The 20,745-nt window shown below is 52.7% G+C and overlaps 9 protein-coding genes across 9 annotated transcripts; 5 read left to right on the top strand and 4 right to left on the bottom strand.

Moving 5' to 3' along the window:
• Positions 1 to 193: 193 nt before the first annotated feature.
• On the top strand, positions 194 to 4,282 carry CLAFUR5_04682 (uncharacterized protein; the record flags this gene model as incomplete). Its single annotated transcript, XM_047903830.1, has 1 exon — positions 194 to 4,282. The coding sequence occupies one exon, from the start codon at positions 194 to 196 to the stop codon at positions 4,280 to 4,282; it is 4,089 nt and encodes a 1,362-aa protein (XP_047760685.1).
• Positions 4,283 to 4,747: 465 nt separating this feature from the next.
• On the bottom strand, positions 4,748 to 5,200 carry CLAFUR5_04683 (Adenylate kinase isoenzyme 1; the record flags this gene model as incomplete). Its single annotated transcript, XM_047903831.1, has 1 exon — positions 4,748 to 5,200. One exon carries the CDS (start codon positions 5,198 to 5,200, stop codon positions 4,748 to 4,750), a length of 453 nt encoding a protein of 150 aa, XP_047760686.1.
• Positions 5,201 to 5,591: 391 nt separating this feature from the next.
• CLAFUR5_04684 (Radical S-adenosyl methionine domain-containing protein 2) lies at positions 5,592 to 6,629 on the top strand (the record flags this gene model as incomplete). The annotated part of the gene is made up of 1 exon (XM_047903832.1): positions 5,592 to 6,629. The coding sequence occupies one exon, from the start codon at positions 5,592 to 5,594 to the stop codon at positions 6,627 to 6,629; it is 1,038 nt and encodes a 345-aa protein (XP_047760687.1).
• A 225-nt stretch (positions 6,630 to 6,854) lies between these two features.
• On the top strand, positions 6,855 to 7,169 carry CLAFUR5_04685 (uncharacterized protein; the record flags this gene model as incomplete). Its single annotated transcript, XM_047903833.1, has 1 exon — positions 6,855 to 7,169. The coding sequence occupies one exon, from the start codon at positions 6,855 to 6,857 to the stop codon at positions 7,167 to 7,169; it is 315 nt and encodes a 104-aa protein (XP_047760688.1).
• A 375-nt stretch (positions 7,170 to 7,544) lies between these two features.
• CLAFUR5_04686 (uncharacterized protein) lies at positions 7,545 to 8,426 on the top strand (the record flags this gene model as incomplete). The annotated part of the gene is made up of 1 exon (XM_047903834.1): positions 7,545 to 8,426. One exon carries the CDS (start codon positions 7,545 to 7,547, stop codon positions 8,424 to 8,426), a length of 882 nt encoding a protein of 293 aa, XP_047760689.1.
• Positions 8,427 to 10,241: 1,815 nt separating this feature from the next.
• CLAFUR5_04687 (uncharacterized protein) lies at positions 10,242 to 11,069 on the bottom strand (the record flags this gene model as incomplete). Its single annotated transcript, XM_047903835.1, has 2 exons — positions 10,242 to 10,955; positions 11,007 to 11,069. 2 exons carry the CDS (start codon positions 11,067 to 11,069, stop codon positions 10,242 to 10,244), a joined length of 777 nt encoding a protein of 258 aa, XP_047760690.1.
• Positions 11,070 to 11,412: 343 nt separating this feature from the next.
• On the bottom strand, positions 11,413 to 13,652 carry CLAFUR5_20187 (Highly reducing polyketide synthase; the record flags this gene model as incomplete). The annotated part of the gene is made up of 4 exons (XM_059463024.1): positions 11,413 to 11,954; positions 12,041 to 12,932; positions 12,980 to 13,577; positions 13,630 to 13,652. 4 exons carry the CDS (start codon positions 13,650 to 13,652, stop codon positions 11,413 to 11,415), a joined length of 2,055 nt encoding a protein of 684 aa, XP_059318975.1.
• A 608-nt stretch (positions 13,653 to 14,260) lies between these two features.
• CLAFUR5_04688 (Cytochrome P450 monooxygenase sthF) lies at positions 14,261 to 15,222 on the top strand (the record flags this gene model as incomplete). The annotated part of the gene is made up of 4 exons (XM_047903836.1): positions 14,261 to 14,404; positions 14,461 to 14,775; positions 14,829 to 15,004; positions 15,051 to 15,222. The coding sequence occupies 4 exons, from the start codon at positions 14,261 to 14,263 to the stop codon at positions 15,220 to 15,222; spliced, it is 807 nt and encodes a 268-aa protein (XP_047760681.1).
• Positions 15,223 to 15,682: 460 nt separating this feature from the next.
• Positions 15,683 to 16,881, bottom strand: CLAFUR5_04689 (FAD-linked oxidoreductase sthB; the record flags this gene model as incomplete). Its single annotated transcript, XM_047903837.1, has 2 exons — positions 15,683 to 15,961; positions 16,192 to 16,881. 2 exons carry the CDS (start codon positions 16,879 to 16,881, stop codon positions 15,683 to 15,685), a joined length of 969 nt encoding a protein of 322 aa, XP_047760682.1.
• Between the last annotated feature and the right edge of the window lie 3,864 nt (positions 16,882 to 20,745).

A 20,745-nucleotide genomic window follows, 5' to 3' on the forward strand; every position in this document is an offset into this window, starting at 1 on the left:
CTTCTCATCTCCCGTCCGAAGGAGCTTGCATTTGCATCTGCCATCCACACCACCAACAACTCTGAAGTCTCGTCAGTGACCCAACTTGGCATTCTACACTGGAATGGATTGCTAAAAGCCTCCTATTCGGTCCGGAACATTACCACACCCCATACGCCTGAAGCACGCGCGATAGACCTACTTCCAAGCACCAATGGCAAGCTCGCCTCTCGGAGCACCCCTTGCCTCACCACAACACATTTCAGCAGCGCGGCCAGCCATGTCGAAGATGCCCTTCGACGAGGATGATTCGCCTACTCCTTCGCCTGTGAGAGAGGCTATGGCACGCTCTCTGCCGAACATGCCGTATGCGCAATCATCTCCACCTCGTGCGCGCGACTCCGACGCGAACGACAAAGTGCGCCCCGGTGAAGATTCGGACGACAGCATTCGCAAGCCACTCGGACGTGCAGCTCGACGAATGCTGGGTGGAAACAGCAGCCCGACAAGCAGCCGCAAGTCGCCAGTCGCGTCTACACGCGTAACGCGCGACCCCCAGGAATCCGACGACGAGCTATATGCTGCGACTCCAATCATCTCGCGAAAACGCAAATCCATGTCGCCACCTGCGAGCGAAGCGCCGTCTACGTTGTTCGTCAGCCCCGCGAAGAGTGCTCGGGATGGCAGTGACGCGGAGCTCCCGTCTCATCCATTTGGCGGCAATCAGTCGAATCAGTCGAAGCTGGCAGCCCTGGTTGCAGAGAAGCGTGCCGAGCGCCTTGCTAAACAGGCCGAAGAGGAGGCGCGACGAAAGGAGCGCTCCGATGCTACCCATGCCTCGTCTGATCTACCAGACGAGATCGTGGAAGGCTCGCAACATGCCGTCGATCCTGAAGTTGAGCGAATCATGTCTGACGCCGCGAAGCCTACGAGGAAAGCGAGCAGAAAGGCGTTGCTCGAGATGGAGCGAGAGACACAGCGAATAGCTCGACAGCAGGCCCTTGCCCACCAGATGAAAGTGCGGAAGAAGTTCACCACTACGGATCTTTTTGCTCGATTCAATTTCAGGCCTAATGGAGAGAGCAACGTTCCTGCGACTACCGAGGGAGATGCTACACCTTCTTCGGCACCGACGAGCGACGCCGCAGAGGCGCACCACAAAGAGCCAGTCAGCACACCACCATCCAGTCCCCCAACGCCGCTTGACAGGCAAAGAGCTCTTGTCGAGAAGGGCGCGCTGAGCAAGCTGGTACCAGTGCGGCAAGATAGTATTGCTAGTGTCGCCGAGGTCGATAGTGATGGGGAACTTCCGGACATGGCACAATTGCTGAGCTCTTCGCGCGCTCCACCCTTGAACGCAGTGGGTGCTTCTAACGCTGCCGCCACTCCAGAACCCAAGAAGGGGCTAAAGCTTGCAAGGCTAGGCAAGAAAGCAGCCACTGTCCGACATGACGATAGTGATGACGAGCTTGACATTCTCCAGAATCTGCCAGGTCACTTGAGCGTGTTCGACAAGGTCAAGGGCAATATGAAGCGACAAAACACTGATTCCAAGGCCATCCATGCTCTGAAGCACCTCTCTCATCTTGGGACCGACTCCGGTTTCACAGGTCGACGAAAGAAGGGTGCTTCTCGACCTTCAGTCAATCCGCAGGCTCTGGAAGTTCAACTGCGGTTGCGGGCAAAGGAGCAAGCTCGCGCTCAGCATCGGGGGCGTATTGCCGAGCTGAAAGCAAAAGGCATTGATGTTCAATCGGCAGAAGAACGTGAACGCGAGGCAGAGGACTTTGAGAATCTGCTGGAGAAAGCCAGGCAGGACGCAGTCGAGCTTCGGAAGGCAGAGAAGGCTGCTGCTAAGGCGGGTGGCGTTGATGCAGCTGGCAACGAGGTTGCAAGTGGAGATGAGAGTGAAGATGAAGACTACGTCGATGGGTCGGGAAGTGAGAATGAAGACCAAAACAAGCTTGACGAAGAAGGCAATGCCCTAGTCGACGATGCTGCCGATGAGAGCCATGACGAGGAAGAGGAGGAAGGAGAGGGAGAGGATGATGATGATGATGATGATGATGATGATGATGATGGGGAAGAGAAAGAAGAAGGCGAAGGCGAGGTGGCTCAAGAGGACGGCGAGATTGAGAGACAGGCGACCAGCGATGCGGCAGGCCTTGTGGAGAGCAAGATGGATCCTTCACAACGGTCTATTGATGCTGAACCGATCGACATGCCATCTTGGTCGCAGACACCTGTGATTGGACGTAAACCTCGCAAGACACGCGTGATCGTTGACGAAGACGACGACGAGTCTGACACGGAGATTCTCCAAGACGACATCAATGCCACGCCTGCTGCGACCAAAGACGACGACCCATTTGCGGCTTTCGGCTTTGACACTGCGATGCCCGGCAGCTCGTTGATGAGCCCTACGCAGGCTTTCAATGCTACCATGCAGACGCCAACGCAAGCCACGCAGCAAGATTCCATGGATGTTCTCCGCTATCTGGTACCACCAAGTTCTTCTATCCTCCCGTTAGTGACCCTGGACTCGCAAACGCAGACACAAGGTGACAGCCAAGCTAGCGTCATACCAGCGAGCCAGGTGCCTGAGAGCCAACAGGTCAACTTGGCATGGGAGACGCAAGCTCCAGAGACACCAGTACCAGGCATGAACAGGGGTAGCTCGAACTTGGCTCTTGATACACCAGGCTGGGTACCCACGCAGGATGCCGGCCTGCCCGCCACATGGCAGGCAAATCCAAATCTGGAGCACGAAACGCCAGTTCAGTCACTCGCTGACGATGGCACCCAAGACACTGTTCGTCTTCGAATCAGTGAATCGCCAGCGCCCATTCGAGAACGCAAGCGTCTGATACGTGGTCAACGAGCTTTGGTTGAGTCGTCCATTGAGGACGAGGCAGAGCCGTTGACAAACACTAAAGCTGCCAAGAAAGATGCGTTCCGCGAGATGGCTCGCAAGCGCAAAGAGGCTCTATCTGCCACTGAGCTTGCTGAGGCCGAGCGAGAGGCAAAGCGAATGATGGATGAACAGGCCGAGGAATCTGAAGACGAATACGCTGGCTTGGGGGGTGACGACTACGTGGCGCCCGAGAACGAACAGGATCGTGAGATGATCGACTCTAGTCACATCGACGTAGACGAGCGTCAGTTGGCTGCACGTTACGCCGAAAGGGAGCGAGTCGCTGACGAAGAGCACGCCAACAAGCTTTACAAGGATCTCATGACGGGCGGGCTGAGGAGAAAGCAAGCCAACATGTTTGACCTCGATGAGGATGAGGACGACCTTGCCGTGAGAAGAAGACAAATGAGACGGCGTGAGGAAGCTAGGAAGCGCAAGCTTCTGTTGCAGGATGACAACATTGCGGGTTTAGCAGAAGGCAAGCAGAGCAAGGGCAAGGACGCCTTTTTGAAGGCTATCGCAGACGACGATGAGCGTGACGATGATGTGCTGGATCTCTCAGACGCCGAGGAAGAACCTCAAGCCACGCAGACTCACTCGGACAGTCAACCATCGCAGCAGGTTGAACAAAGCGAAGCACCACTACGAGAGATCAGCGGCAACAAACGTAGACACGAAGAGACCCCGGAAGACCGTCTGCCCGCCAAGCAGAGACGCACTCAAGCTTCTGCTTTCAGAGCACCGACATCCCTGCTCGAGGTGCAAGAGTCGGTCAGCTTCCTGCTCGACGAGCCTCATGCTGCAACTGTAGGTCCTTCAGTGCTAGAGCTGAGCTCCGATTCGGAAAGTGAGGACGATCAGCATCAACCAGAAGCACCAGTCGAGGAAAACGACGAGGACCTTGAAGAAGAGATCAGTCGCCGGAATGATGGGGGCTACGCACCTGATCGCGAGATCATGCCACCACCACGACTCCCCGCTTCGCAGCGCCGCACTGCTGCAAAGCCAGCAGTCGTCGACCGTCTATCACTAAAGAGAGGCTCTAGCAACGTCGAAAGTGCGCACGGCCGAACCGCCTGGGCTGCTCCAGCGAACGGCGGGTTCAAGGTCCCATCGCTTCTACGCCGTGCAACCACCAACACCACTATCGGTGCCAACGATCGTGGCGTGACGACCTCGGCTGGCTTGGCGAGGGAGAACAGTGGCAGCGGGGTGAAGATGGGTGGCACGAAGAAGTCATCATTGGCGTACCAGGCGAGAGATGCAGAGCGCAAGGCGATTGTGGAGGCGGGCGCGAAGAGGAGGGCCGATAATACTGCGCGCATTGCGCAGTTGAGAAGGAATGCTAGTAGTGGATTTGGCAAGGGACTGGGAGGGTCATTCGAGTAGGATGTGCCATGGAAGGGGTATTGATGAATTGCATGGCGTTGATAGACATGGGATGTGCACGCGCTCTTTACGATGAGGCATGATCAGAATTGAACTCCATTTCTCTGAAGCCCGGAACACCGTACTCCGAGCACCAGGTCGTCCATCAGAGGCCACATACACAAAGGTCCGAGCCGGTGCCACTGTGTCGATGGGGAGTTACTCACTTCACAAGAAAGACGGGCTTCGCTCGATCAGTGGAAATCTGGGCCACTTTCCCCGTCGAAGGTGGCAGCGCTGCGGCGGGGAGATTTCACGGAGGGCTTCCAGTTACAGCAATTCCATTCTTCTAACAAGCTCACAGCTACCTACAAACCGAGCACGGCAAGCAGCTTCTTCCTCGAAACATCTGTCTCCCCACTGGTATCGATCGTCTTCACGATCCCGCCATAGTGCTTCACAATCGCTGCATTCTTCTCAGCAAACTCAGCATACCTCTTTCTCGAACACCGCTTCATCATCACCAGCGTCTCTTGATCTCGACAGGAATCGTTGCTTCGCCTCTTCTTTTTTGCAGTCGAAGAAGAGAACCTGCTCTGGAGGCCCGAACTTTTCGTCCCATAGCTTCGCCGACTCCAAGTCCCTTGGGAAACCGTCGATAAGCACTTTGGCATTGGTGGGAGCTCGTTTGATTTCTTCTTGGAGTATGGCTAAGATGTTACCGGGTGCGATGAGCTCGCGGTTCTGCATGTGCTGCTGCAGTTGGTCTCGTGTCAGCCCGCCTAGCTGAGCTGGCTCTACTGGCATGGTGTTCATGAGCTTCCGAAGGTGGTCGCCCACTGAGAGGTGGTGGCATGGCATGCAATCGCTGAGGGCCTGGCAGAGTGTGCCTTTGCCGGAACCCGGGGCTCCGATGACAAATGTGGTGTGTTGGGACATGGGCGTTGCTTGTGTTGCGTTTAGGCTGCTTGTCACAGCGGATCTGCGTGGTATGTATTGCTGGGTTCATGTTTGCTGCTCGTTGACAAGACCTTGTGGAGCTTGTCAGGCATTGAGTATGTTCCTTTGTGGCTAACAGCATGCAGCCAGTGTCTTCTGGATAGGGACTTTCATGAAGCAAATGCATAGAACATGGACTGCTTGCTCAGGCATGGAAGAAACGGTCCGCTTCACGAGTATAGCAAGCGTTACACAAAGCAGGCTCCCGAGTGTGTCTTTGTCCAATCTCCAGGCAAGCAGGCAGCGAGGCAAAGATCAAGCTGTCATAAGAAGTCAAGATGTCGTTGGGCCAGTGTCATCACAAATCCACTGGATATTCAACTCTCACAGGATGGTCTTGCTCGATCAAATCCAAGCCACTGGGCCTGTCAAGATCCTGGGGACAGCAGCTCCATGTGCCACAGCCTTGTTCGCCCTTGAATGCTTCACAGCCAAGAAGCATATCACACCACTCTCCGTCAACTTCCACTTCACACGCAGATGCAACAAGACTTGCGTCTTCTGCTTCCACACCGAAAAGACCAGCTACCTTGCCAGCGACGAAGACATGAAGAAGGGTCTGACCTTGCTCAAGGAGGCTGGCATGAAGAAGATCAACTTTGCTGGTGGTGAACCGTTCCTCTATCCTTCGAAGCTCGCCATGCTTTGTCGTCTCTGTAAGGAGGATCTCAAGCTGGAGTCGGTCTCGATCATCTCGAATGGCACTAAGATCACCGAGAAGTGGCTGAAGGAGAACGCACAGTACATTGATGTGCTCGGTGTAAGCTGCGATAGCATGGACGAGGAGACCAACATCAAGATCGGGCGTGGCACTGGCGAGAATGTGCAAATGCTCTTCCGCATTCGCCAGTGGTGTCGAAATCTCGGAATCAAGTTCAAACTGAACACCGTCGTTCTGTCCCACAACTGGGAGGAAGACATGGCAGAGACCATCCGCGCGCTTGATCCTTTTCGATGGAAGGTCTTCCAGGTTTTGCCGGTCGAGGGCGAGAATGATGCGAAGGAGGAAGAGACCTTGCTTGACAAGCGCAAGCGGAACGCAAACAGTGTTCTCATCACCGACGAGCAGTTTGCAGCATTCTGCGATCGACACAAACACTTGTCGTGCTTCGTGCCGGAGTCGAACGATTTGATGGCATCGAGCTACCTCATCGTTGATGAGTTCCTCAGGTTTCTCGACAAGGGCAATGGTGTTGAGAAGGCTTCTGCGTCGATCTTGGATGTTGGAGTGCAGAAGGCGTTGGCCCAGGTCGAGTGGAATCAGGAGGCGTATCACAAGCGGGGAGCAGTGTATGAGTGGAGCAAGGACATAGAGGATGCCGGTGAAGAAGGGTGTGGCGCAGAGTTGCCTGAGGAATATCAGTGGTGATTGCAGAATCGCATCTTCTTGAAAGAAGAGGTTAATGTAGCGGTCACAAACAGCAGACTACCATAGTGACCTGACTTCAGCACCCAATGACCCAACTTGGCTCCTGGCCGATCCTTCTTTCTGTACTCATCAATCCTCATCCGAACCCTGTACACCACGACTAGGAACCTGAACACGCTGGGTTTCTACCGACACCGAATCCACTTCCCAGTCCCTCGTCCAACGATGTCGCAAACATGTCCAGAACCTTCTGCGCCAAAGTCGATCCTGAAGAAGCCACCGCCATTGAGGAATGTAGATGCCATGAAAATGAGAGACGCCTCATCAAGGATGGCTCTCAGAGGTGGCCACGCTGCGAGGAAGAAAGTGCACTTTGCGGAGGAAGAAGAGGATATGGACAAGGACGATGGTTCGAGCTTCGAAATTGCAACCATCGGTGCCAATGACCACAACGTTGACGAGGCGCTTCCTGGTGGGCGTGGGTTCAAACAAGAGCCGGGGCCGCATGGGAGAGATATGTCGTTTTGGAGAAAGCATTGAGCGTTTGGAAGCGAAGCCCTTTTGATGGTCGTGCGGACTCCAGATTTGTGAGCATGCAGGGCGGTGTATAGTGTCTTCTGGTTCTGTGTTGTTATAATAGCATAGCTGTGTTGACTTCGGGCAGGTCGTGATGGCTGATAGTCAGTTAGTGCATATTGATCAAGTATCGACCCTTCGGTCCAGGACTTACTACAGTATGTACTTTGGTTTCAGCTTAGTGAATGTGCTAGATATTGCAAAGTCTTGAACTAGCGAATGTCAGATGTTTGCCCGAGCATCGAGATTCTCAACCACCAAACAGAATCTCCTTCACGCACGATCTGCATCTCACACACATCGTCGGCAATAACAGTCATCACTGATCTCATCGCAGACATGCTATTTCGCAAGAAGATCTGGGCCGCACCGCCAATATCTCCATTCGGCATCACGAAATTTCGTGGTGCGCAAGAGAGAATGCTGTCCCACATGGTCGAATTATCGCCTCAGAAGACCCAACTCGAGGTCGAGAGCAAGTTCAACGTCACCCCTCTGCTCAGATCGCATCTTGACGGCACGTATGAGCAGCTGCACATCCCGGCCGCCACATCTGCCCGCCTCCTGGGGTTCACTCGACAGCCCGACACGCTCATCAGCGACCAGTACTTCGATCTCGATGATGCGCTGACCTCGAAGGGAATCTGGGTGCGGCGACGAACCGAGCGGACACTTTCAAGCCAGCGCTTTCCGCTCCCGCTTCAGGGCGATGATTCAGCGCAGTGGGGAGCGAAGGTAAAAGTCGGTGGGGACTACCAGAGCTCGCAGTTCGAGGAGCTGGTCGGCAAGGAGGCGGTGATGGACCTGGTGAAGCAGCATGTGTCGAACGTGTCAAGCTTACGCAAGGCCGCTTACATCAACACTTTCCGCGAGGCGTGGGCAGTGCGGGAACATGTTGAACGGGCGATCGCGGATCAAGGTCAGAGGATGTCGATCGTGATAGACAGGTCGACGGCAGGTGACGCGGTCGCGAGTCTCTCACAGCAGGAGCTAGAGTTTCAGCATGTGGTGGGCGAGGTCGAGCTGACGAGGGATCTCGATCTTGGGCAGGATGAGGAACGGAATGCTGTCGCAAAGCAGGCGGCTACCGCAATCATGAAGACAGAGCTTGACAGCTTCATGGAGCGGCACTCGTCGCTCTTCCCGACTCAACCAGTACCTGTCGGTAAGCTGAGCGCATACTTTGCGTGGAGGAAGCAGACGAAGGATCATCTCGAGTGATGGCATGGAGTGTTGGCTGTGGCCCGCTGCCAACGGTCGCGCATGTGAAGTCGGCAAAATCCAGGCGAGCACCAGTCTAGCCATATGTTTGCGTCGCAGAACTGTGCTCTCGCCCCTCGAAGAGAGGGGCTCGGTGGTGTAGGTCACCAGAACAGAGCCTGTTTGAAGTCTCCACGACTTTGAACCACCAGAACAACATGTCCCCATGACATTAAAGAACCAACCTGAAGTCTCCATGACTTCAACGAACGAATCTCCAACACCTTCGAGTATCCGCGAGATCTCGAAGTAGAACGAATGCCAAATAAAACCCCAAGGACCCAAGGGTTTTCCCTAGCTCAAGTGTACGCACACTTGAGGTAGGTTCTTTGCCATCTCGGCAAGGTTGCGAAGGTGGAAGGGTGGAGAGATCGAATCGAGTTCCTAGCAGGATAGCTGTGCATACCTCAAAAACAGATTTCATGTGCGTGATTGCAGTTGTCTGTGCCGAAAGCGCGTTCCCCACCGCCCCTTTACATAACTTCCTTTTGCATGCATATCCCATGTCCAGGCTGCGTGCATCATCTCATCTCCAATCTGATGCAATGCTCACGTGGAGTCCTCAGCTGCGCTCAGCCCGGCAGTTCCTCGGCCACCTCAATCTCACCCTTATATTCATTCTTAAAAAAGTGCCCCTCATCCTTCGGGACATCGTGGTGCAAGGCCACTCGGTCCCGCTTTCAACGACAAAGCGGGATCATCGCAGAGTCCCGCTCTCAACGACAGAGCGGGATCATCGCAGAGTCCCGCTCTCAACGACAGAGCGGGATCATCGCAGAGTCCCGCTCTCAACGACAGAGCGGGATCATCGCAGAGCGAGCGAGCTCAACGACACTCGCTCGCTCATCAGTGGAGGCGAGGCCCTTCAACGACGGGGCCTCGTGGTGAGAGCCCACCGGGGCGAGCGACGATACGCTCGCCCTGTAATAAAACCCCAAGGACCCAGGGGTTTTCCCTAGACGCGCTTGCGTCTAGGTTTTTTGCTGCTCAGTAGAAGGTGCGGGTGCGTGGAAGGTCCAGAGGTCGAGTCCGGCTTCAAGAAGGCTGCGGAGCAGCTTTTTGATCTTCGCAAGGACATTCGCGTTTTGCGGCCTGCGTTCGACGCCATGAGCACTCACATTAGCATGCCCTTCAATGCACTTCTGTACTTTCGCAAGCGAACTTTCAGATCGTTGTTGCGGTGGAAAGGGAACGGATGGAGCTGGTGAAAGCTGAAGTGACCGCGTTACATGATTCGCCATGTGCCGATTGTCAACGCCGGTTTGCGGGCATCATGTGCATCGCGGTTTCCTCATGTGGGACTCCTGGTGATGTATAGCGCAGCTTCTGCGGGACGTCGAATCCAGGATACTTGCACTCTATCCTGCCATCTAAACGTGATGTGAACTGTAGAGAGAGCGTGCCGTGCAGGTCCCGTTGTGATCAGGAATCGTTGGGCTGAGTGCCTGTATCATCTGTCAGCGCTAGCCTCGAACTGTATGGCGGTCCACTTGCTTCATAGATCCGGTGCAACTTGCGCAATCATAGACGACAATCTTCTTCAGCTGCTGCTAGGTTAGGATATCGCCGTGCATTCCAGTCATGTCAAAACTGCTCGCATGCACGACATGGGAGGTTCAAGCCGGTACGGGTATCAGGAGTGCCAGATGCATAGGTAATATTGACACGAAGCTGTTCGTCACGACAGTCTGCGGCTCAGCCGTAAGTCCCTTTCTATTCCCAGATCCATACCGTTGCCACAACGCCCAGCAAGCCACTATACCAGTGAGGAGATACTTAGAAGATGGAGTTTACAATGTTTCCACCAATCGTCGCTCCAGCACCAAAGATCGCGGCATTGCCCAGCTTCTTTCCAAACTTCTTGCCCATCTCCTGTCCCTTTCCAGGGACCTTACCATCTCCATTACCCATCCCGCTCGTCTCAAGTGGCATGTTTCCATAGTTGTTGCCATTCGCCTGTGCCATTGGAGCAGCGCCCTTCTCTTCTGTGACCTTGACGTAGCTACGGGGGAAGATGCCCTCCTGTCCAGTCCTGGACGACTTGCCCTTCCACCATTCGGCGTTCATATACTCCGTGACAGTCACGTGGTCGTGCGGGTGAAGCTCAAGGTCGCCGGCATCGGTAGAAGTGTATGCGTAGAGGGCTGTGGCCTGGCAGAGTGGTGGCCAGTTTGCGGCTGGCGGTGGGGCGTTGTAGGCTGGGGGAGGGTTCTCTGGGGCGAAGTAGCCGCTGTTCTTCTCGTTCAGGTGGCCGTTCTGTTGCGGCGGTGGGTTATTGTGGAGGTTTAGGTTGTTCATAGGCGATGTGGGAGGTTGCGATTGCGGCTGAGGTTGTGCGGTTGGCGCTACGGGGATTGCGCTCTGTCCTGCGCTGGGGAGTGCGCCGACTGAGAGCGGCGCATGGAGGGCTGTCTGCTGGGGAATGTGCTGCAGAAGCTGGTTGAGGGCTTGTGGGGTGATGACTGAGGCATCGCAGAGGTATTCGAGCTCCTTTGATGGGTTAGCAGGGTGCCAGACTCGACGTGACAGCATTGCGCGTACAGCCTTGATGGTGCGGATGGAGCGATTGATTTGCGCTTGGTGCATCTCTTCGGCGTTGCCCATGATGTTAGTCTGTCGGGTATGTCAAGGTGAAAGGTACGGTATATTCAGACGGCGATTTGAAACGAGTGTACGTGTTGTGGTGGTGGTGGTAAAGGTTGGAGGTGACGTGACGGTGGTGTCGTTCGGGTCGCCAATTGGGGCGCAGCAGCTTTTGGCGTCGAACAAAGCCTCCACCACATCACGCACGCACGCTGCACCACCACCACTAGTACCACCACCACCACCACCACCACCACCACCATCAATGAATATCGTTGAGCGTCATGGGATCATCCAAAGCTGTGCACGTGTACTGAGGCTGCATGTGATCAAGCTATGCTATGCATCATTGCATCCTGATCAGCTACATATACGCTGTGGATCTGACGACCGGACCTCGACGCTGATCTTGGCTTGTACGACAGTTGTACGTGCGTACACCTCGCTCCTGGCCACTATCCGCTATGCTTCGCGAGTCAATTGCAGGTCCAGCGACTTCACTACGCCCTAGACGTGGAATGTCACAGTCCGGCGTGATGTCCAACAGGCCTGTGGAGATTTCTAGTCCAGCTGGGCAGTCTTGATGTCCCGCCTCCATTGCTTCCAGGAAGATCTGATGGAAGTCTTCTTCGGACAGGTGCATCATATGTGCCTTGGCGACCGTCACGTCGAGCTGACGAGCTGAGTCGGTGATATAGCCGATACCAATAATCGCACCAACGTTGACCACGCTCGAGCGAAGACCACGCTTTTGGCGGTTCATGGCGACGCCACACATGCCCATATTCGCTGCCGCGTAGTTGGCTTGACCGACATTGCCAATCACGCAGTTGGTCGATGAGAGCAGAACAAAGAAGTCGAGATCCACGTCGTGGAAGATGCGGTCAAGATGCAGACTGCCCAGCACTTTGGGTCGCGTCACGTCAACGACATGCTCAAAGTCCATGTTGCGAACAGAAACATCGCGCAACACCATGGCTCCGTTGAGGCACCAATGATGGGTGGCAGGGTATTGAGAATCTTCTGGTGCACGTTTCTGATGGCTGTCTCATCAGTGACATCGCAGCGCATGATCTGGACAACAACCCCATTGCGAGCATGATCATCGATCCAGCGTTGGTCGATCTTGGGATTCCTGCTGGTCAGGACCAGATTTTTGACTCCACGAACGATCATCCAGTCGCACAGTGAGATACCGAGCGCGCCTGACAGTCCGACGAGCCAGTACGTCTTGTCGCCCTTAAAGAGAGGCTTATTGTCAAGTCGGCCCACACGAGCGAGGACTGAGGTCGATGATGCGAAGTCTACCAAAGTCAAGAGATCTTCAGCACGCTTTCCATTGGCGAGGTCTTGCAGACCGATGGTCACGGGCAGATAGTCGTCCTTCTGAGTCTCAATCTTCTTGCTTCCGCCAATGGCTCTTTCGAGGTGAGACTTGAGCGTCGGAGCAAGTGAAGCGATCGAGCCAACGCCGTTCTGCGCAAACAGTGAAGCAGTCGTTTCCTTCCGGCAGTGTGGCGACACAGTCGCCAGCAGCGTCTGCTGATTCTCGTCTTGAGCATCTCCGAAGCCGATGAAGCTGGCAATATCTGATGGCACGACTTCACTGAGCTCAGAGCGCCCCATGTAAGGCGAGAGCTGGATCCAGGAGCTTGGCACATACTCTGCCGTGGCGTTTGTTGTAAAGTTCACGTCGACGCCTTTGGCCCAAGCTTGGCTCGCAATGGCTTGAGCCACGATCTGCGATGCTTCGTAAACCACAAGCTTGTGGCCTGGGTACAGTGGATCCAATACTGCGATAGCTACGAGCTCGGCCGCAACGCGCGCAAGCAGTGCACTTTCCTGCTCTTTTATCACAATGGGCACAGCAGATTCTGCCGGCACCTTTATGACAGTGGTCAATGCCGAGACAAGAGCCAAATGGCGGCCACCATTGCTGTCAGTTCCGAGAGCAACGAAAAGGTGACCTGCTGGCGTTTTGATCGCTGAGAGCACAGAGTGGTCTTGAGCTCAATGATCTTGCTTCCGGGGACCTTCTCAGCGACCTCGTATCTCGACAACTCTCTTGCCGAGACTTCCTCGCTGGTCTGCTTCAGCTCCACCACTGTCTGACTTGGGTCGACTTCATGGCTGATCGTTCTCCCAGCAGAGTTATACCTGTTGTTAGCAGGGGCAATGCCCTTGAGACGCGGCACAAGTTGGCGGCCTTCGGCGTCTGCGACGAGTTCCGGCTCGAAAGTGTGCAGGATGTTCTGCGCACCAAACTCTTTTGATGCAAAGATGAGCAGTGTCTCGGCGATACTGCCTGCGTCAACATTCTTGGCATCTGGAACATCCAAGAACCGAAGTCCCATGTCTGCCTCTTCGTGGACAGCAGAGCGGCCGATGGTCATATTGGACCAGGGATCATCGCCAAGACGACCACTTGTGATCCAGAGGATGTTCTTGCCATTCTCGAATAGCTTGCGGAACGCTAACCACCGCTCTGGAGTGATGTTCTTGAAGACGGGTTGATCAAGCTCTGCAAGACTGAGAATGCGTAGCCTTGACCTTCGAAGCCCATTACGACTTGGACTTTTACCGTCTTCCGCGTGTGCCAAGCATCTGGGAAGTTCCCAAGGCATGCGTAGCGACCACCTGCTCGGGCCAGAGCGCTGAAGCAAATTTGGGCAGACTCGGCGTCTGTTATGCAGTCTAGGGTATGCTTGATTGAAGCGCCAGCAGCAAGTGACTTGATGGTGTCGACACAGGTGCTTGAAGTGTATGAGGCCGTTCCGACTGCGCCATAGCTCATGGTGAGCGGGCCAGATTTCCCCGAGCAGACTGCAATTGGACGGTAGCCCAATCTATGTCCCCATCAGCTGGAGCTCACTGCAGCAGAAGAACATGACTAACAATTTTAGCAATTGTATCGCCACCAAGCCCGTGGCTGTGGCTCCTCCGTAGACTAATACTGGCAGTGCCTTTTCAGCCGGCGAAGTGGGCAGACTGGTAAGTTGAGAGCATCTGGATTTGATATTGACAAAGCTGCAGTTTCCCAGCCAATGACACCCAGCGCTGCCGCCTGCACATAGTTCCAATGATCTGGCACTATCAGAAGATGACGAGAGTCCGCTGTCAGGAATTCCCCTTGGATCACCTAGGTGTTCGTTAACATCAAGCTGACACACATCCTTCTGTTATGGTTTCGCCTGCCTTGCTTCTTCGTATTCATGCCATTGCTTTCTACCTGGAAGCTGATCAAGGACTACAAGAACCATCAGATCGTGTTGAAGCAGGTGTGCGACAGAAGAATGGCTTTGGATAAGGACAAGCCGGACTTCATGCAGCATCTGATGTCGAGGAAGGGAGGCATTGTGAGTACACAGCATGTCTACGCGATTGGGCATGCCCTCGCTAATGCTTCAGCCAGTCTTTCTCGAAAGAGGAAATCTACAGCAATGCGATCCTGATCACACTTGGAGGCGCAGAGACGACTTCCAACACTCTGTCTGGTTCAGTCTTTATGCTTGCAACCGATCCCAATGTAGCTGCCAAAGTCGTTGAGGAGCTTCATGCCACTTTCGCCTCCGAGGACAAGATCGACATGCGAAGTGCTTCCAAGCTCAGTTACCTGAATGCCGTCATCAGAGAGACATTGAGGTATTATCCACCGGGGCCTAATGCCATGTGGAGAATGACGCCGCCAGAGGGGAACACCATTCTCGGCGACTGGGTGCCGGGCAACGTAAGTTAATCTGTCCTGTCTACCACAGCCAAAATCTGAACTGCCATGTGCAGACTGTTCTGAGCTTGCATCACAGAGTGATCTACCGCGGCGAGCACAGTTGGAGGCGCCCAGATGAATTCCTTCCCGAACGCTGGCTGAGCGAGGGCAAGACGTCAGAATTCGCAAACGATCGCAGAGACGGATTTTATCCGTTTTCCTACGGCCCTCGTAGCTGTCTCGCCATGAAGTAGGTCCTGCTATCCGCAAAGTGGTACACTGCTGACTTGTGATAGTCTTGCTTATGCCGAAATGCGCTTCATACTCGCTCGCTTGATGTGGAACTTCGAAATCAAAATTGCAGACAAGAGCCGGAACTGGCTGGAGGAGCAGAAGGCATATTTGATTTGGGAGAAGCCGGGCCTGCATGTCCATTTGACGCCAAGAAAGATGAAGGAGCAGTCCTAGAGCATGCATTACGTTTGAGCCTGCGGAGCACCTTGGAAGAAAGGGAAAACATGTCGGACAACGCCTCCATTTCCAGCAGGTGACATGCAAGTATATTTCGAAGAATAGGCGTTGACTGTGATATGAGGCGACGCTCTTGAATCGCCTGGAGCTTCATCAAGGTATCATAGCCCTTCTAGTAATTTTCAGAATCTTGCAACGATGTACTCCACCCGTCTATCCGACGCAAATCTCTTTTCCACTGTAGAAAGCAACCGGCATGGGAAAACAATGGTGTTGTTTTTGGAGCGCAAGCCGCTCAACACTAGTCCATCCTTTGGACTGGCATATTCTTTACCATATTGATCCTCCGAGCACATGAGCATTCGCTCATCGCTTCACTTCTTATGAGACGGGCACAATGATGTATCAAGAATGATACAGAGACTATAGAAAGCACCCTTCTCTCTGCCTCGCCTTACTAAGCTCTGCAAAGTCTGCCCTCACCATCGATTGACCAGTCTTCGACACCAACCGCAGTATTGGCGTAGAACACACCTTCTGGAACATAAATGTCCTTGATCTCTCGAAGTCGTGGGTAGTGACTACCATGGAATGCGTTTTGCCATTTCTCCGGCTGATCGGCAGGGTACACGAGTGGGTCAGCTTCGTTCAGATAGGCTCCAGAATCGCAAGTCACTGCCTCGATGAGAGGCGTGATGCTGTCTGCCAGGTACGCCTTGCGACTAAGCATCTCTAACTGCGGCAGAGTCCAGTTGTAGAGTGAGAATGTCAAACAGACAGCTATTAACTCTCTCCACTATGGGGCAACGCCGTTGTCAGGATGATCCAAGTCTCGAACGTTCATAGCGTTGCAACCAAATGTAATGTTAGCGGCTGGGTCGGATTCTGCTGATGCCGTCTCGAGCGCCGTAGTGAGGTTCTTTGCCCGATCGGTGTCTTCCGCGATAGCACGTGGAATGAATCTACTGTTGAAAGCATGCTGGCGACATATATGCCGTTCGGTAGAGGGCCTTGGATGTCCTCGTAGTGCTCGAAGTAGGTGCTCCACTGCTTGGGCGCAAAGTCGAACGTGATGTTGAGATCTCGCAGCTGAGTTAGGTAGGGCTCGAATATAGCTGCGACCTCGTCCGATGTTCGGTTTGGTGCAGTTACGCTAGATACGTTGAAGCCTAGCGGTCCAATGTTGAACAGAGGCACAGCACCAGTGTCGAAGATAGATGGTAGAAATTGCCACCATGCTTGGACTGCAGCTGCGAGAGACTCTTCATTTGGTGCCAAAGTCCTCACAATGCCAAGCGTTGCACCGGACACGATAGTGTTGTCAGCGTGGATCTTCGTTGTCATGCTGAGGGTCACGCCGAAGGTACCACCTCCACCGCCACTGATAGCCCAATACAGATCGGCATTCTCAGTCTGCGGGGCGATGAGGTGTTGACCATCAGCAGTCACGACCTCCCACTCCAGAACATTGTCAGCAACCACGCCGTATGCACTGTTCAGCATGGAGTGTCCACCAACCTGAGTGTAGCCACCAGCAACACCAACCGTTGGACAGTCTCCAGTTACGATGCGGTACCCAGCATTGCCGACTTCGAGTTCTGCTTCGCTGCCGGTAACACCTGCGCCAAGCTTCACTGCTGGGCCGGTGGAGGACATTCCAGACCTGTCCGGCAAGGTGAGTATGGCTGGAGTCGTTCTCAGCTTTGGCCAAGATTGACACCGGATGTCCAGGTGTACATCGTGACTGGCTCCAACACCGGTGTGGTCAAAGAAGTCGCACGGGTTTCATACTCCAAAAACGCCAAAGTGTTCGTGGCCGCGCGTTCAGAAGAGAATGCAAGCAAAGCAATCGCAGACATCCAAAGCACACATCCTCAGTCCTCTGGCGCTTTGACGTACCAGCATCTGGACCTTGCAGATTTGTCGACCGTCAAGAAATCACTTGAGACCTTCACATCCCGAGATTATAAGCTGCACGGTCTGATCAACAACGCGGGTGTCCAAGCTCTGTAGAACGACCAACAGAAGACTGCACAAGGCCACGCAATCCACCTCGGTGTAAACGTCCTCGGACCATTTCTCTTCACCAAGCTTCTCACTCCCACTCTGATCTCGACAGCCCAGACCGAGCCTCCAGAAACCGTGCGTGTAGTATGGGTATCATCATTGGGCACTGAGGTAACCGGTGAAAAGTCAAAAGGCATGTCCCTTGAGTACCTGAACTACCGGCAACTGGCTCCATGGGGTCGAATTCGCAAAGCGATTCCGAGATCAAGGTATGATCAGCATGCCAACCAATCCTGGGCACTTGAAGAGCGACCTCTATCGGGAGATGGGAAAGGTCTTCAAGACTGTGCTGAATACTCTTGTCTGTCATCCTCCGATTATGGGTGCTTACACTGAGCTTTTTGCTGCCTTGTCGCCGGAGATCACTATTGAACAGACGGGACACTAGGTTTAGTATCTGCCATTCTTGACGTGGATGATCGCAAGCTGACCTTGGTAGTTGTACCGTGGGGAAGACTGTACCCTATTCGTAAAGATCTCATTGATGCGACGCGGACAGAGGCGGAGGGCGGTAATGACCACGCCAAGAAGTTTTGGGACTGGAGTGATGAGCAGGTTAAGGACTTTTTGTAGTGTGAGTAGACCAGGGCCCGTAAAATATGCGCAATAGGTGCGCGCATCCGCAAAGTCCTCGCACGGTGCCTGAAAATAACACAGGGGTATCATTCGATCTCTTGAAGCTAAAATACACCAAATTGCAGCGACCCTCGTGGTCATTGTGATCCTGCTAGTGCTACAGACGGCAAATCGCTTTCTACAGTATCGTTTCGTCGTCATGAGCCCATTCGTCGCGAGTGGGGATCGCAATCAGGGCTGGACCAAGTATGTCCTCCTACTGCCAGTTTCGGGAGTCGATCTCCGGTATCATCGTCTTTGTCGGATGGGTCCAGTCCTGTTTGATCCAAAGTATGCGCATGTATCTAGCAGCTGGGCACCAGTACTTTCTTTTGAACGGATACGCTTGCTCATAACGACCATCGCGACTCTCCTCGTCTGTGACCCGCGTGCCTCCTGCTGACACTTTGTATGACCGAGGACGGAACCAGATATCGCGAGGCCGCATAAAAGAATGCCACTGCAAGGCAGAATAGCGAGACGCCAACCAAGCCCCAGAAGAATCCTTGCACATAAGACTCGTCGAAGCCAACTCCGTTGCTATATCTCCGTGACACAAACTCGCTGAAGCGCGCTTGATTCTTGGCATCGCCTCCAGCTGTCAGTCGATGCTGTAGTGATGCGAAGTAGGCTGAGCCGGAGAACTTTGACCAGCTCGACTTCTGTGTACGCACTGCAGGCACTGCGTTCAGTGTGGTGTGAATGTGCTACCTTCCACGTGCCTCCTCCTCAGGCGCACGCGGGTTCAGACCCACCCCTTTCCTAATCTAGTATAATGTGGACGTGGTAGGGTCTGGCGTAGCGCCTGAGGACAAAGTAGCCAAATCGGTCAAATTCCTGTTTACTAGCAATCTTACTAAGAGTCGCATTTTGAATTATAACACAACTATACTAGATAACTATATATAATCTAAAAAAGGCTCTAGATATCAATACAAATAAGGTATAAGAAGAATTTTAAGTATATACGCGGGAAACTACTTTCTATAACGTGCTTTACTACTATGCGGGCTATACTACCGAGCGGGCTACTTTTACTAAGAACTATACTACTTCTACTTTAATTACGACGGTATCTTAATACGACAACATCCTATAGAATCGTTACTAGGAGGACAATTCCTCTTTAGATTCTTCGCTATCTAGTAAGTCTACTTAATAGGTACGTACGTTATGCCGCGACTCGCTATATCGCTTATAGCGTCGTTGCCTTAGTACTAGCCGAAGACTATCTAGCAACTCTCTACTTACTTCCTACCTCCTAGTATCCTCTAGAGGTATTAATTACGACGCCTTATCGAAGGTTAGAGACCCTCTAGACTGAATGTACTTGCGCTTTTGTGCTTTCCGCTATATAAGGGCCTTGTTAGACTTACGTAGCTTACTAATCTCGCTTTGTATAAGAGCTATCTAATACGCTATCTCTCTACTCCCTCTCTATTACCCTATTAAACGACCTTTCTCTTTCTACTACGCCTTTCTAAACCCGTAACGACGCTCTAAGACGTAATAGTACCTATTATAAACCTTATCTCGTCAAAGTTATAGGTGTCCTATTTAAGGATACTATACTTCTCCTTTATATTACGTATAAGTAAGAACTACTTCTTAGTAATGTCTAGATATTCTAGTTGGGCTTACTAACGATCGTATCTACGTGTTATACAAACCTTTAGCTTACGATACTACCTAATGAACCTGTCTATCTAATTAAGACTAGCGGGCTTAAGACCCTTCTCTTATAGTAATGAATCGGCTATTACTCGTATACTAGCCTTTAATAGCGGGAAACCTCTAAGATCTAGCTCGAGTATATACTCAAGTATCACCCTCTCTTCTAGCTCTATAAGCTTCTTCGAATTAGGCTCGTAGTTACCCGAGGAGGTCGTCTATTTAATCGATACCCTAGTATAGTTCGAGACGCGTCGTATACCTTTATAGCAAGTCGATTTGTAATTATCGCGTCGCGTTTTGTAGCCTAGACAGCTAAGGTCAGTTTGGCCTCGTTTAAAGATAATATACGTGTTAGGAACCGCTATACGTTATCCTAACCGGGCTTAGATCTTTATAGTGATGTCTCTGACTCGTTAAGAAGGTAGTAGTCCTAAACAGTATATAGTATATACTTAAAATGAGTTGAGCACGAGGCTCCTATCTACTCGTAAAGAAGCGTCGTCTATATAGTACTATATCTTAGCGTAACTGATCAACTAATCAGACTAATTACTAAGCACACTGACTAGACTGATCACTAAGTATACTAATCAGACTGATCACTGAGTATACTAATCAGACTGATTACTAAGCATACTGATTAGACTAAGCGCTTAGTTACCAAGGTCTCTAAGCTGATCAGTTTCGGATTCTCCCGCAAAATAAGTAGCTATGATTCCTTAGAATCTCGAACCGTAATACTATCCCCCTTCTAGCTTAGTTTCGTCTCGGAACTTCTTAAATAAGCCCGCTATTCTTCGTTGTTTGCCTAGGTATCGCAATGTCTCCTTCTTCTATTTCTTCTAAAAGTTCTCTTCGTCGACAAGCCCTCGCTGTCGACATATAACGATCCGGTATTAAGATGGCCCCCTACTATTACTATCGGTCCGCTCGAGTCGCTACTACTAAGTAGCGCCTAAAATGTGTCGTCTCGTCCCGGTCGGGAAAATGCTCGGAGTATATAAGGAAGGGTTATTCTAATTACGACGTGACCCTATCCGTACCCGAGTGGACGAGGTTTCGCGACATTCGTAATGGCCTTTAGCGAGATCTCGAGCGTACGGAGGAGAAGGAGGTGGAGCTTCTCTATTAGCAGGCCGAGCTCGCTTAGCGCATTATTCGCTA

This window comes from Fulvia fulva, chromosome 4, assembly GCF_020509005.1.
Source record: "Fulvia fulva chromosome 4, complete sequence".
NCBI lineage: Eukaryota > Fungi > Ascomycota > Dothideomycetes > Mycosphaerellales > Mycosphaerellaceae > Fulvia > Fulvia fulva.